The sequence below is a fragment of the Poeciliopsis prolifica genome, unplaced genomic scaffold, assembly GCF_027474105.1.
Source record: "Poeciliopsis prolifica strain line A6 unplaced genomic scaffold, Auburn_PproV2 SCAFFOLD047, whole genome shotgun sequence".
Taxonomy (NCBI): Eukaryota; Metazoa; Chordata; class Actinopteri; order Cyprinodontiformes; family Poeciliidae; genus Poeciliopsis; species Poeciliopsis prolifica.
This window is the reverse complement of record NW_026562422.1, coordinates 4063795-4079099: the sequence shown is the minus strand read 5'-3', so window position 1 is coordinate 4079099 and position 15305 is coordinate 4063795. Positions and strand designations below refer to the sequence as shown.

Below are 15305 nucleotides of genomic sequence, written 5' to 3'. Positions count from 1 at the left end.
GAATCCAGAAAAGCAGATTTCTGACCAGTCGGCAGCAGCGGATCCTCAAACACAGGCCGACCCCCCGCGGTGTGTGTGACAGCTATTGACTTTATTCAATAGATGTTCCCCATTGTAACCCAAGTACAGAGGCTAAATGTCACAGCAGCAGGATACTGGCCTATTATAGAGCATTATACGTCACTGAAAGGGGATAAGAGCCCAAAAGTTTAACCTCACAGTGGCTCGGCCATTGTCTCTGCTCTCAAAGACGGATGATAATACTCTGAGGGGTCTCTGCAGCTGCCAGCATCTCTTGCCTCAACCAGATCCTGCGCAGCTTCTTCTTCTTCTTTCTTTCTTGTCTCAATGTGGGCGCGGCTTCGCCACCAGGCGGCGCCGCCATTGGCTCCCGCGGAGCGTCAGTCAGCGACGCAGCCCTCAGCCTTGGCTTTTTAAATGGAAGCGCAGCGAGAGCGAACCTGTGGAAACCGCGATGAACAGCTGATCCTCCCGCGGTGGATGAAGCCTGCGGCCGCTCATGATGTCCGCTCCTGCGCACGGCGCTATGTGAACAGCTGCTGGACAAACGAAGAGAAGGAAGTCCTAACAAGAAGGAAAGAGTGAAGATATCTGCTCATGCATATGTTTTTTTTCTTTTTCTTTTTTGGGATTTTAAATTAATAATAAGATCTTAGATTTGTGCCTTTTTCTTCTTCTTCCCGGATTGGAGATACTGCGCGCTTCTCGGTGCGTCACCGGCTCTCCGTCATGCTCTTGCCAAGCGCCGTTGTCGTCGCTTTTTCTTGCTTTTTGGCCCCGTTGCTCCTCTGCTACCTGCCTCAAGTCTCAGCACAGAAGCCCGGATCGCGGGTGAGTGGACCCCACGCGTGTCTGCCCGCGCGCACACTCTGCACTCTTTCAGATGATAGTTCACGCGCACGCACACACACACACACACACACACACACACACACACACACACACACACACACACACACACACACACACACACACACACACACACACACACACACACACACACACACAGCCGCCCGCGCGTAAAACACCGATCTATAGTTCATTGAATCTCGTATCCAATGGTCATGTTTTTTTTTTGTTGTTGTTTTTTTTACTTGACGGGTTAATTGAGAACACAATTTTTTTTTCTCACTCTGAAAATGTGCTTTCAAACACACAGGAGATAAAGAATGTTGAGAGCATTTATTGGCTCCCTTGCCAATAAGGTGTAAAACTGAATGAAACTTTTGTAGTTTTTGGCAAAAACGTGTCAAAATCCCCCCCATTTTTTTTCACTATATATTCCTCCCCCCTAGTAAAACAAACAAACAAACAAACAAACAAACCAACCAACCAGTAATGGTTTTCAATCAAATCTGTCTTCTCCGGTAACATTTCACAAGCTTAACTGAAGAGATGGATCTCTCCAAGCACTTCAGCTCACCCCACCGGTTTTCCAATCATTACTCATCAATTTTATGTCTATGTATGTCTGATTGATCATCTTCCTGCTGATCTAGAGGAGTCGAAAGACTCGTCACAGACAGAATTTCTGTTCAAAACTTGCGGGTTAATTGAGAACACATAATAGAGACAATGTTCCCAAACCCTCTAAATCCACTTCAATTCAGTTGATTTCCACAGTGCTAATTTATAATAAATCCCCCCCAACCCCACCCACCTCACTGCACTTTATGACAGAAGCAGGTAGAATCTGATTATTGTTTGTTTTTATTCTTAAAGAGTTTCTGCTCTAGTGGCATTTATTCAGAGGAATCAGGCAGGAAATGGAAGACATGCAGCAGCAGCAGCAGCAGCTCCGGATGTTGGGGGTTCAAAACCTGGAGGACCAAAAACTGCGACTGATGGCTTCGTTCCAGTTCAATCCCAAATTTAATTCAGTTCATGAAATGATCCGTCCAGACGTCAAGTTGCCGTCGCCTGGTCAAACATTTAGACGGTTTACTGCATCGAGTCATGAAACTCTGCAGCAACCAGACTGAAGTGGAGAAGCCCGCAGCATCACAGATTCATCCTGCTTTTAGTCGATGGGGCGCCAGTCGCCAAGGTGATCGACCTCAGTTTCGTCTGGGTTAAAGCAGATGAATCAACAAGTTTACATTTGTGATGCATATGATGTGCAAAATGAGTTTCCTCTGCATCGTTTCTGCGCTACATGACTTTATTTTAAGACTCTTAATAAATAACCGTTTTTATTTCACTGTCATTTTTCTTCGGTTTTTTTCTAGTTTTTTTTTTTTTTTTTTTTTTTCCAACAGACGATTGCATCTTCCATTTGCTTCCATCTTCAGTTGCTTTTGTGTTGTGGAGATTTTTGCAACTGTCTATAGAATCGTCACCTGGCAATAAATCCAAGGTCTGTCCAAGTTCAGTCATAACATTTTTGCGAGGTTGAGAGACAAACGCTGACGTCCTTGTGAGGTACTAAAAAAAAACTCCAGGATCCAGATGCACTATAGAGGATTTGATTTTCTTTTTCTCTTTTTGCTTCAGTTGTTCAGAACCTGTTAGATTCACAAGCTTTTTGTGTGTGTGTGTGTGTGTGTGCGTGCGCACGTGTGTGTGTGCATGCGTGTGTGTTTTAAACGTTTTTTTGGAAGAGAGCAGGACTCCATACCGAACCGCTGTCCCGCAGTTGGCTTTAATCGTGAGGCTTGCTCCAAAAGTGGTGTAATCCATCTAAGTGAGTAATGAGAAACAGCAACTCCAGACCCGGTCCGTCTCCAACCAGGTGGATTATGAGCAGCTCAAACCCAGGAGAGAGTTCTCTTCTCTGTGTTTTATATACGTAGTTTTAAAGCCTACATGTCAGTGGAGTCAGGGAAAACGTAGTTTGTCCAGAGATTTCCTTACTTCCCACAGCATCCCTGCTCCCGTCCCCTCCTCCTGTTCTCAGACAGATCTTTGTCACTGTTGTGTCTCCTGGTCCCGTTTATTCCCCCCCCCCCACCACCTCCGCTCCCCTCTCTCTTTCTCCCTTCTCCTCCCACACACTGCTCTGCTTGTTCCCCCCCCACCACCACCACCTCTTGTGTTCTTTAGTTCCTCTCCAAATACCCGTGGCACCGCTGAAGGCGAAGGGGGGAAATGAGCGATGCGAACCGGAGAGGACCGGTATTGTTCCGGTTTGCTGATGCGCCGTGATATGTTGCGGATGTGTGTGGGGAGAAGATGACTCACGGCGAAACGTGGTGAAAGGTCTGTGGGGATGGAGGCGCAGCGGAATTTGTGCCGCGCCCATCTGTGTCCCGTCCGTCCTTTTCCTCCTGGTTGAAAACAAACAAAAAAGAGAGGAGTACAAGCAGGGGCGGCGGTTTACGGGTGACTCAGGTGCCAAAAAAAAAAGAAGTTCTGGTTTGGAATTCACTTGGAAGGTTTCACCCAATCTCACGCGACTGGCAACCCGACCAGCTCTTCTTCTGATGAGCTGAACTGTCGTCCGCTTTTGGAGGAGAGATTCGTTTGTGGCCGGTTTTAGGCAAACTTCTCCAAACCTCACTGCAATCAGTTTGACAACGGTTTGCAAAAAGCGAGTGGCTGCACGTTTGTTTGGCGTCACGTTTTGCTAAGCCCGGCCAGGAATGGTGGGAATCACCTTCCAACACATGAACTCTGCATTCGTTTCGTCCTCTTGCAGCTCACTGGCCACCAGCTTCCACAAAGTGGAGACTTTCACCGTCGCTTGTTTTCACCCCGTTCCCTCCGATTAACATGGAGGTTCAAAAACATGCAGAAACTGAACAAAAGGCAACAGAAACTATATAAGATCAAATGTGATTTGGGAGTCTGTGATACTTCAGCAGCTAGTAATGGTACTTACGACTTGGTATAAGGCACCCTGCCTGTTTAATGGAGGCACAAACACTTATATTATTAACACAATTCTGCGTTAATTCACTTCCTTTTAATGTTCATTTCTTTTCTTTCTATGATTAAAAGCAGAGGCTTCTGTACTTTTTGGACGTTACCAGTGATGCAGTTTGAACATGATTTCGTCCTTCCTTTCAGCCACTTCCCTGCAAGGTCGACCCCCACCAACGAATAAAAGTCGTCTCTGAAAACAGTGCCACTTGGAGCACAGGAAGAACGGCTAAATCATTTTACTGTTGTAGACAAAACAACGTGGCTGCAGCTCCACATGCAGGAGCTGCTTTGATCAACACTTCTAATTGGTTTTAGAAATCATCAACTCGATTCGAACAGTTCATCAGGATTCGATCTCAACACTCCTGTCATTAAAGAGATCAAAAAGGGTCATTGTTTGACAACCCTTATAAAACTGTACACATATATTGATCTTTCTTGTAAGCAGATAGTCAGTGTCCTAACAGGTGTAGTAGTCGTCTTTCAGTCAGCTGACCGGCAGTGCATTAAATTTAAGGATTGTATTGTAAACAGTCACTTTCTTTAGCGTATGCTAATGGACTTTAACCAGAATGACGCAAATTACTTTGGGTTTTTTAAACCGTCGCTGTTTACAGTCTGGCATATGGGACAGGACACAATAGGTTTATGTTTACCTATAAAGTCGATGATTACTAATTCATTCCAAAGTAAGAAATTTATGTTCATGTTTGGCAAAAGAAACCAACCAATCAGAGCGCGATACTGACATCTGAGAATAGAGCATTAACAGATTATGTACGCAATATTCTATTGAGAAATCAACTTTTTCCGACATGCGTTGTTTTCCCCCTATAATTCTCTTTCGTTTTGTTACAAGCTATGATGTTGAAGGCAGAGGAAGGAGGTAGAACTGACCCTCGTTGTACCTGCGGCCTCTTCAAGGTGTTCTTTAATGGTTTTTGCCCCGCGTTCATAAACTTGGAGGGGGATGGGGGCGAATGGGAGGCGAGGGCGTGGTAGGGTCGACAATAAATTTCGGAGTTAAACTTACCGTGTCCTACGAGTCGGTTTTCAAGCACATTTTTTCAACCTTACTAACAAGGGGGATTTGCACACTAACGAGACAGATGGCGGACAGGCGCCGCGTCCGCATACATCTTTGCCATGAATGCAGCTTGATGAGGATGTCCTGCGTAGCCAAGCGTCCTTAATCCTCCTCATCAAATCAACCTGGCGGTGCTTGCGGAGGGATGCAACAAACAGTCGGCGTGCAGACTTTGCTGACGGCATCAGCGAGGACTCGTAAACTCGCCGAGCGGCGCAGATGAAGAGCCGGGCCTGGGTGGCGGGGCGGCCAGGAATGCACGCCTTCATGTTGGGAGAGAAAAAGCCACACGGTTCAGCAGGAAAGCAGGTTTTTTATTGCTGTGATGTAGATCACAGCCTTTGCTGCAGGTGTGAGTGGTCTGCATCTGTGCGCCGATGGATGCAGCGTGCGTGTGTACAGTCGGCCGGTGACTCTAATTAAGCTCACAGCACGCGGGTCTCTGGTTTATGGAAAGTCAAGAAAAAGCTGAAGTCGATCTGAAAGTAGAGACAGGTGTCAACGCCGTTAGACGGCAGTCATCTTATGAGAAGCATCTTTTTACTCAGTTTGGCTGCAGATGTCCCTTTGCATTTCTTGATATTGAATATATTCCACCGTCCTACCGTTACCTTCTGCTGAATCCGGGGGAAAGATCCAGACCTTCCTGGACCTCGGGGATTCCTTCAGAGGAATCCGTGTCCTGTGTCTTCCTCTGGGTCTCTTCAAGTTTGGAACATGCCGGGGTTCTTTTGATGCAGGTTCAATGATGAGACCTTACCGGATGAGCACTCTTCTCACCCCGTCTCCAAGGGACACCCTTCGTAAGAAACTCGCTTCAGACTTTTGTATCCGCAATCTTGTTCTTTTGGCTTGTGACCAAAAGAAAGCAAAGGAACAGAAACAAACCGGTAAATTGAGAGCTTCCTCTTTCGGTTTAGCTCTATGATCACAGTGACAGACCCACACCACATTGATGTCCCACTCCATTTTCCCTTCAATCATGGATATATGAAATCCTTCTCATTGAGGCAGAACCTCAGAGGCTCTCTACCATTTTCTGGTTCAAGACTGAGCTTCTGGATTTAGAGATGCCGAGATTTCTTTTTTTTTATTTCAACTGCTTCACATGTGACTGCGAACCGTTCAGATCGTCATCTGATGAAGCCAGTAGGACGGCATTGCCGCCAAAAAGCAGAGACGTAATCCTGAGGCCGCCTGGACGGAACGGAGACATTCTGTTTGTGAAAGTTACGAACAGAATCTGTTACAATGGCAACCTTGGCGGAGTTCAACTCTCTCTGGAAACGAGCCCTCTGTGTCAAGAGAGGGCCCGACTGAAAACTGAAAGTACTGAAAACATAAGCCGACACTACGGCCGTTCTTTTCAGGCAGAGCCATCGTGGTCTTACTCATATGTGCCAGTTTTGTGTCATCAGAGACTCTAAACATGCTCAACAAGCCGGGTAGCCCAGAGCAGTAAACGTTGTTTTATTGCTCTATCATGCTGCAGATGTGGTCACTCAGACCCACATCTTGAAGGTCGAGGTCTCCAGCTGAGATGTTTAGACCCTCTGAAGTGAGCGGTGCGGTTGTCCAACAATAACAAACAGCAATGAGAACAGCAAAACAAATCCAGGGGAGTTTGTGGGAATTTTGTGGGTTTGCGTTAGAGGCACTCTGACCATTTAGAAAAAGAAGAAGAAAAAAAAAGTAGGCGAAGTCAAAGTTTTAAGGAGTGACAGCTTAAAGAAGTCATATTTCTCAAAGCAAAAATCAACAGTTGGAGAGCTGTGGCACATTTCTGCTCTCTGGTTTATTTAAACCTGTGGTCTGCTGACACCGGTTTCAGTAGATTGCAATTTGGTTTTGTGAAATGTTGTGAAAAGTCTGTTTATCAAGTATTTATGTCAAAGTCCCGCAGTGTGCATAAGAGAGCATCAGCTCTGAAATAAGGCAATCAGAAGTGCTCTTCATATTTCAAAGTAGCCACATTAGCGTAGCTAGCACTGCTAACTGTAAGCATTGGGCTATCTCTGTGTGTGTGCGTGTGTGGGTGTGTGTGTGTGCGTGTGTGTGTGTGTGGGTGTGTGTGTGTGCGTGTGTGTGTTGACCAGAGAACGCCGTTTTCACATCAACACAAGAGTCTCCCTAAAAGCTGCCGACATTTCTCACATGTTTCAAGATGGAAATAAAACGTAGACAGAGGAACTTTGCTGCCCGTATTTTGCATTCCTGGTTTCTACTGAAATCAACTTCGGGTCAATTTGCCCGAAAACAGAAAGATTGAGATTCATTGCTCTGTGGCAGGCGGTTCGCTTTCGTATTTGCTTCCTATTGCAAAAGCCTAAATGAACACCTGATGTTCCTCTGTGGAAAATAGAGATTGTTTTCTACTTTGATTGCTTTAAATTGTTGTTGTGAAGGATATAAAGAATTTTCATTAAAAAAAAAAGAAAAATTGAGAGGTTAGGATTTGGGTAAGGGTCACCTTTATTTATAACTGATTCTATGATTCTGTTTGGTAAATTTCTGTCGTTCACGTTCTTAGCCCACCGCAAACCAACAGGAAGAGGAAACGCAAAAAGGCAAAAGACAAAACAAAATGCTTAGGATCATCGTACAGTTTCTTATTTTTTTTTCTTTTACATAACACTATGTCTTTAATAAAAAAGGACAAAAAACAAACAGACAAAAAACAACTTAGAAATCGTTCCAGACACCAGGGCTCCACTTTTATTTTATTGGACTCTAACAAATGCTCCTCCACTGAACAGTCATATTGCTTGCATATGTTGTTTCCCTCAGATAAGTGCATCATTAGGAAAATTCATTTCATGCTCAATTTCAGGACTTTGTAATCAGGTTAATGGAAAGCAGTCATCCTACATGACTCAGGCCTGGAGTTCCCGTCAGGAATCATCACAATTTTACTCAACCTTTTCTTCTCTCTGTAGATCCTGCTGATAGGTTGGGGTTTGGTGGGTGAGAGTGGGTGGGGGGATGCCTGTATTTACATTTTCATTTGTATTTTTTTGCCCCCAATGGGAATTTGAAGTCAAGGAAAAGCACGTGACGCATGTTGAATGAGTTACGGCTCTCTTCAGTCCTCACAAACGGCTGCGACGTTTCCGCCTCCTTATCGGGCTCCCTCTGCAGATTTAGCCTCTGCTTCTGGCTCACATTTTTTGGGCCCGCTTTGATTCGAGCGAGTGTGTGGTCCGGAGCGAGCAACGGGGACTTCTAATCCCGCTGCAGTACGTGATGGACGCACACACTTCCACCCTGGGCGTTTCTTCCCAGGCCGGCGGACACGGGCCGACTGTTCTGCGGCCAGGATGGAGCATTAGTGACAGAGAACGCTGTTAATCAGATTTAGAGTCACATCCGAAGAGGATGAACATGTCTCCTTATCCCGGCATCGGCTTTGGATTTATATTTTTTCTCACCACTTCAAAAGGCGCCCAGGACATTATCCAGATCATTAATCCTGTCTTCGGTCTCGCAAGTCGGGATTCTTTGCCTTACTTTGGATCACAATGAAACTCGGAAATTGTTTGCAGCAATAGACTGAAGTGATTGTAAATGTGTCCAATAAGAGTTTTTCTTGGTCGTACTAGAGGAAGCAAAGAGAAATGTCTAAAGTGATTTTTGACCAACTGGAAAAATTGACAGGGTAAATAAAAAATAAAGAAAAAAAATCCACAGACGGTTAGATAAACAGACAGTTTCTAAGGAAGTAACAGATAACTTTCAATGATCTCCTTGTCGACTCTGTGTACATAAATCATCGCGTATGGTTTTCCAGCCAACAACGAACCTAAATATTGTTCCAAAACAAATACGTCACATATTGTCACAGAACTTGAACTTTGTAAAACTTAAAAAAAAAAAAACATAAGATCACTCAACTCAATCACAATAAATGAAGTATTTGGTTTCCAGTGACAAAATATCTTCTATAATTCAAGTTCTCAGATCAGCGTTCCCTAAGTTGACTTTCGCAAATTAGGGAACGCTGATCTGAAAAAGTGGAGAACCTTTATTCGTTTGAAATCACAGGCCTGTCAATATGCTACCAGAAACGTCTACATTTGCGGAGAAAGTCATAACAAATAATCGCCTATCTGAAAACCCACTCAGCTTCTTTTCACCCAATCTGGTTTCAAAGCTCTATAGAAAATGGCAAATGGCATTTTCACAGGAAAATGTTCAAATATCTGCTGGTCAGAGATGTTGTTGTTGGTGCTTTGTTTCTTCTCAAGAAGGGATTTGAAGCAATGAACCATGAAATATTATTGACCAAGCTAAGTGGATTTCATTTTTCCCCTTAAAAAACATCGACTTCTATTTATGTAATCGATGTGAGACAGTCAGAATCAATTTGTCCACAGGTGTTCCGCAGGGATCTACTCTTGGGCCATGACTGTTTTTCTCTACACATAAATGATCTTGCAAACGTCCGACATTCAAATGTATGCAGGCGACTCACTAATACACATGTACGATAAAAACGTTAACTGCCGGAAAGTGTATTTAATCGACATTCACCCAGTGTTGAATGAATGCTGCTGAAACCTCAACGTAGCCAAAATAGTTGCTGCGTTCTGCTCCAGATCAAACAGATCCAGTGACGAACCGAAAGTTCCTGGAGCAAAAGAAAGAATACGAGCTGCAACGGAGTAAAAAAAAAAAACAACAGAAAAAACTCTAATTGATTCTAAATTAACTTTTAAATCCCAGATGGAAAGAGTCTTTTGAGTCAAACTCAACATTTCAAGTTTGCTTTCATGAAGTTGCACTTATATGTAAATAGAGGCCAGTGAATATATATATATATATATATATATATATATATATATATATATATATATATATATATATATATATATATATATATATATATATATAATGCTATGGTCATGTCACAAACCAGCTACTGTTTAGCATTAAATACTTATTCAAAAATACATATTAAAAAACTATTGATAGTCAGATATGCCAATATGAATATTAGGTTTTTTTTGTATTGCTCTGACTTTATGAGCTTGTCCTGTTACTTCAGTTCCTGCTATTCTCTAATCTGAAAAAAAAAGTGTTTAGATGTTTGAATGTCTTATTTGGCAGCTTTTTTCCCCCTTTTTATCAATATACGATCCAGTGTCTGATTAACGGACTTGTAGCTCGCCTATTCCCGTGTATTCTGTACATTCTGTTCCACAGCGTAAAAACGCTGCTTTCGGTAACTTGTAAAACCCGAAGGCCGAGTGCCAGAAACCTGCAGGTGTTTACACTTTACGTACAGCATTAAAGCAGCAAGTGTCTAGGTATTCATCGTTACAGAGTTCCTGATAACTCCACTAATGAATGGATGCGGAGGAAAACCCTGGGTTCAACGTCAGCCCAGACCGCGGAGGACAAACTTTCATTGGTTTGTTGTTCCTCAGCGGTGGGCCTGTAATTTAAAGAGTCCCATAAACAGTTGGAGATTATTGACAAAAGGAAGCATTTAATGGACGTGTAGAAGAATGTGTGTTGTTGCTGCGCTGCTTGTTGTTGCTGTCTCGCGACGATAATAAGCCCGTCGCACAATAGCGGAGATCTTGGCCGACTTCCTACAAACAGAGGCGCAAGTTACTGAACTTGAGCGGTCCGTAACCTGCCTGGGAATAGAAACACTGCTCTCCAGCGTCAAGTCCAGGAGAGACTAGCAATTTTATTCTACTTTTTTTTTAGCATGATGATGACAGCCTGTTTTCTTCCGCTTCAGAGTCATACAGAGCAGAAAGGGGACTAATTAAAGCATGTTTTTCTCCATACTTATTCCACATTTTATTACTGCGGACGCTTGTTGTTGTTGTTAGAAAGTTGATTACAATAAGTTTCCCCTAACAGTTCGTGCAAAGAATTTGTGGGAAATTTCTCGTAGACAGAGGCCTGTCCGGATGACAGATTTTGCTGGGCGATAAATTGCCCCAGAAGTTATTGCGATAAACCATAATATTGTTATTTTGAGACCGTCTTCAAGTGATACAACGGCGTAATAATGAAAGGACGCACTCTTGAACACCAAATTAAATTCTAACAAACATTTAACATTTAAGACGCACAAAATGAACAACGGAAATAACAAAGAAAATTTATTCTGAAGGCTTTGGAAACAAAATAACCCATAAAAAAAAAAGTTCTGGTTGAGACCAAAGCCCCAGACTGTATTTAAGACTTTTATCAACCAGTTTTTGGGGGAGAGAGAGAAATTCGAAAAATCGTGTGAACAGAAATTATTGAGCTCATTTTAATTTATCATGCGATTAATTGATTTACTGTTTACTGTGACAGGCCTATTAGAATATTTAATAAAATGAAGGGGAAAAAAATCCCCAAATGAATACAAATAAAATTTATTGTCCTTAACTAACAACTTTTGGGCTGCAATCACAGCCTCTCTGCTCGATCAACACGTGATTTTCTCTCATTCTTCTCTGCTGACCGTTTCAGACTCAGGCAGGCTGGATCTACAGCGCCCCCTAGGGAGCCATTGTTTATGATTCCAGAGATTTTCACTTACATTTAAGTCCAGGGTTCTTTGCTTTATTGCTGCGGGTAAATTTAGTGCCGTCCAGATGAAATGACTGATGATAAACACCAACTATAAAGTCTTAAAAATGGCAAATACATAAAAAAGTACAATTAAAATACACATATACTTTCCCACTCCAATTGCTACATCCTATTTAAAGAGCTGTTTTTTATTTATTTTTTCACTTTATCCGCCGACATTGCTCCGTAACCACAGGAAGTGATTACGGAGAGCCAGTGAATAAAAAAAATGACCCCTGACCTCAGACTTCCTGTGTGTTCACATAAAGACTATAATGGTGTCATTGCGCTTCCAACTGTTTCACCAAAGAGACTCTTTAACACACTTTTATTATCACTGTTGCTGGTGTATAAAAAGAACCCATAACATATAAATAAAGAATGCTCAGCCTGGTGGGGCAGCAAGTAAAGCCTGGTGGCCCGCCAGGCTTTTAATACACTGGCGGAAACAACGCTACCCATGTATTTGACTGGCCTAGTCAAAGTCCAGACCTAAATCCAGTGGAGAATCTTGTGTCCACACTCTGTTACAGCTGAAAATGCTCTGAACGGTGGTTGTAGAAAGAATCTGAACGTGTGACAAAAATCAAGACGCACGAATATTTTTCTTACTGAATCATAACCATGTGGCCTAACTGGACTGCCCAGCATTTCTGGGACGTACATCAGCACACATGCTAAATAACAGCCTTTTATTTAGGCACCACCTGATAGGTGTGATAAATCTAAAATTGGGAGCAGTGGTTTATTATGTGTTTATATGATTGTTTTATTACTCAAACTCCGTCCAGAAGTGGAATATTCTCCAAACTAATAAAGAAAGTTGGAAGGTGTGAGATTTAGATCCTCTGTTGAAGGTTGCAGATTTGCTTACTGCCTGGCTAAAATAGCTCGTTTTTCTTACCCTTAGACCTTTCCTGAGGCGTATAAAAATTATTATTTTTATAATGATATTTGCTTATCTTGTTTGAGTGCCAAAACCCAGGCTGGAACAAATTCCCTGCCAGTGATGGCAAAGTTTTTTTTTTTTCTTCTTCTTTCTTTCTTTCTTTTTTTTTTTTTTTTTTTGCGAAGCTGTAATGGTTGCACAACAGGGGTTGAGTTTCACTTATTTTATGAGTGTTGCAGAGAGAGAACTCAGGGGTTCGTGTTTTTCTGGCTCCGAACGTGTGGGATACTGGGAATTTGGCTTTTAAATGTGAGAATCTCATTGCTCATTGTTTCCCGGCCGAAACAAACCGAAACACACCGTCTTGCTTTGACGTCAGGAAAAGGTGACTATCAAATTACGACAGTGTCGGGAAATGCTAACGCTCTCTCTCTCTCTCTTCATTAATACTTTCTCCTCATTGTTTTGTTGTTAAAAGGTACTGACAGGGATGTATTTAATATTCTTATTTCTCCTTCAATTTCAAACTCGGCCTCATTACGGAGAGTTTAACAAGTCCGGGTATCTGGTGTTTTCCTGGCGCGTTCCGATAATTGGTCCCGTTGCATTTCGCATATGTTTGGTTTTGATTATGAGATGCCGGGTGGGTCCGAAGCACAGCTATTGTTGGCAGAGCCGGGGAGGAGCTGTTTTCTCTCAGTAGATAACAACACGTTATGTCACCTATGTTACAGCGGGCGGTTCTTGGCCTTTTCCAGTCACGGAAAAGGCCAAGAATTTAGCTGAAAAGAACAACTTTTAAGCACCCTCATTTGCCAGGCAGGTGGAGTTTTACCACATCAGGACTTTCTGGAGAGTATTTGGTGATCCAGGAGAAAAGAGCGAACTGAATAACAAGTCATCCTTTTTTTTTTTTTTATTTACCTCTGGAAAACAAAGTGTTTTAGCTGCATGTAAACACCATTAATTACAAATGCTGCCCTTTGATAGCCAATCCTGACTCCAGTTCCAGTCGCGGATAATGAGTGTGAGGAAGGTTGGCCTTACTCCTCACTCTTGGCTTGAGATGTTTTACGGACGTCTTTGTGTGTACATCCCGTTTCAAGACATTCTACGGTATCTTAATGAGAATCAGATCTTTGACCCTGGCCGCGACTTTCCGTTACTCGGCTAATGCATTCCTTAAGCCAGGCCCTGGATTTAGTGCCGTGTTTTGGGGTCACGAACATGTCGCGAGGTCCTGTTTTGCTCCCACGTTGATCGTCTTTTACAGATGATGACCCACGTTTTCTCCCGCCGCTCTTTGATCCACGACTTAATTCACGGTGGAGTCGATGAAGATGAGTTGGTCAGGTGCTGATGCAGCAAAGGATCCCCACCCACTTCAGGAAACTTCCAGTTCTGTGCTCACAAGGCGGGATGCCGCTCTTTTTCTTGAATATTGTGTTTGGTTTCGGCCACATTTTTACTGCTAGGCGATAAATTGTCCCAGAGGTTATCGCGATAAACGATGCTATTGTGATTTTGAGACCATTTTCAAGTAACACAATAATGAAATCATACATTCTCAAAGATCAGTAAACTTTAGATCTAATGAACATTTAACACTGGAACTGGAAGATATTTTAAATACCCTAAAATAAATGAACAAAACAACAAATAAAATGCGTTAAAGTCTCTGTAAACAAAACTTCTTCTTCTTCTTCTTCAAAAAAGTGGCTAGTTGATACCAAAACACCAAACTGAAGACGTTTATCGTAAAGTTTTTCCAGTTGAGAGAGAATAAAGAGAAAAACGACAAATCATGCAAATAAAAGTAACCGAGTTGGTTCTAATTTATCGGCTGATTAATTGATTAACTGCTTATTGCGACCGCCCTATTTATAGCACATATTCACTTTCAATTGTTGTGTCAGTACCAGCACATCAAAAATGTGCTGGTATTGACATTTCCTGAGAATTTGTTCAGCACCTTGCGGTGCAGCCAGTTTCAGGTTGAACTGGCTGCTTGCACTTTTAGGGCATCTTTAAATCGCTTCCCAGATCCTTGATTTAGAGGACGATGGACAACCATGGACAACCATTTTGATATTGCAACGTGGTTCACCATTGTTCAGCAATCTCCCAACCGCATGTTACACATCTAGGTGTAATTGTAGCACTTCCAAGTGGGATGAAATCTGTGGCTGCGTAGGTTTTCACTCAAGAGGAATTGCATCTTTTACTCCATTTTGCTGCAATCTTTCAAAGGTGCTGTGGTTGTAGTGTTTGGTTATGCTGGTTGAATTTCGGATGACCTTTAAAATTCATGTTGAAACTTTTACATGAGTCTTTGTATGAACTAAAGAGATGAAAAAGGAAAACCTCCCCTTTCTGCTTGTTTCTGCCAGTTAAAAGATTATTTCCGTGACATTATTAGAAGCTAGATTGAAGTCAAAGCCCTTGCAAGTGAACCTCACTCTGACAGTGTTCAACTATGAACTATGCTTCCTTTGACACCAGCAGGGAAAATGGTGTAAAACAGTAGTTCAGAGAGAAATGTGATAAGACTGTTTTACACAGCTGAATCTTGGCGTCGTCGTCGCCGCAAGGAAATAAAAGTTACACATTGCACAATTCACTCCAGAAATTATCGACACATTTCCATAAAAGAAACCTTCCTGCAACCCAATGAGATCTTTAGTTTGGTCCCAAACTAAAGATCTCAAACCGGACGAAAAGCATAACGCCTCGCTGGGTAACTCTGACCTTTGCGGTGTCTTATGTTTGTCAGCTCAAATTCAATTCAAAAGTGGTAAATAAACGAGACAGTGAATCAACAGATTTTAGTGGGGCGTTAAATGTAATTGAACCACGTCACCTAAT

At 42.6% G+C, this 15305-nt stretch overlaps 1 protein-coding gene across 7 annotated transcripts in view; it reads left to right on the top strand.

Moving 5' to 3' along the window:
- The first annotated feature begins 441 nt into the window (after positions 1-441).
- smoc1 (SPARC related modular calcium binding 1) overlaps positions 442-15305 on the top strand; it is a 52827-nt gene continuing 37963 nt past the window's right edge. For 3 of the 7 annotated variants that reach the window (XM_055057105.1, XM_055057102.1, XM_055057101.1), the window contains exon 1: positions 443-852. In XM_055057105.1, the coding sequence (XP_054913080.1) occupies positions 751-852 (102 nt within the window). In that variant the 5' untranslated portion in view covers positions 443-750. Of the gene's footprint in view, positions 853-15305 lie in introns of all 7 variants that reach the window. The other 4 variants (XR_008607893.1, XM_055057107.1, XM_055057106.1 and 1 more) reach the window with 2 other exon arrangements.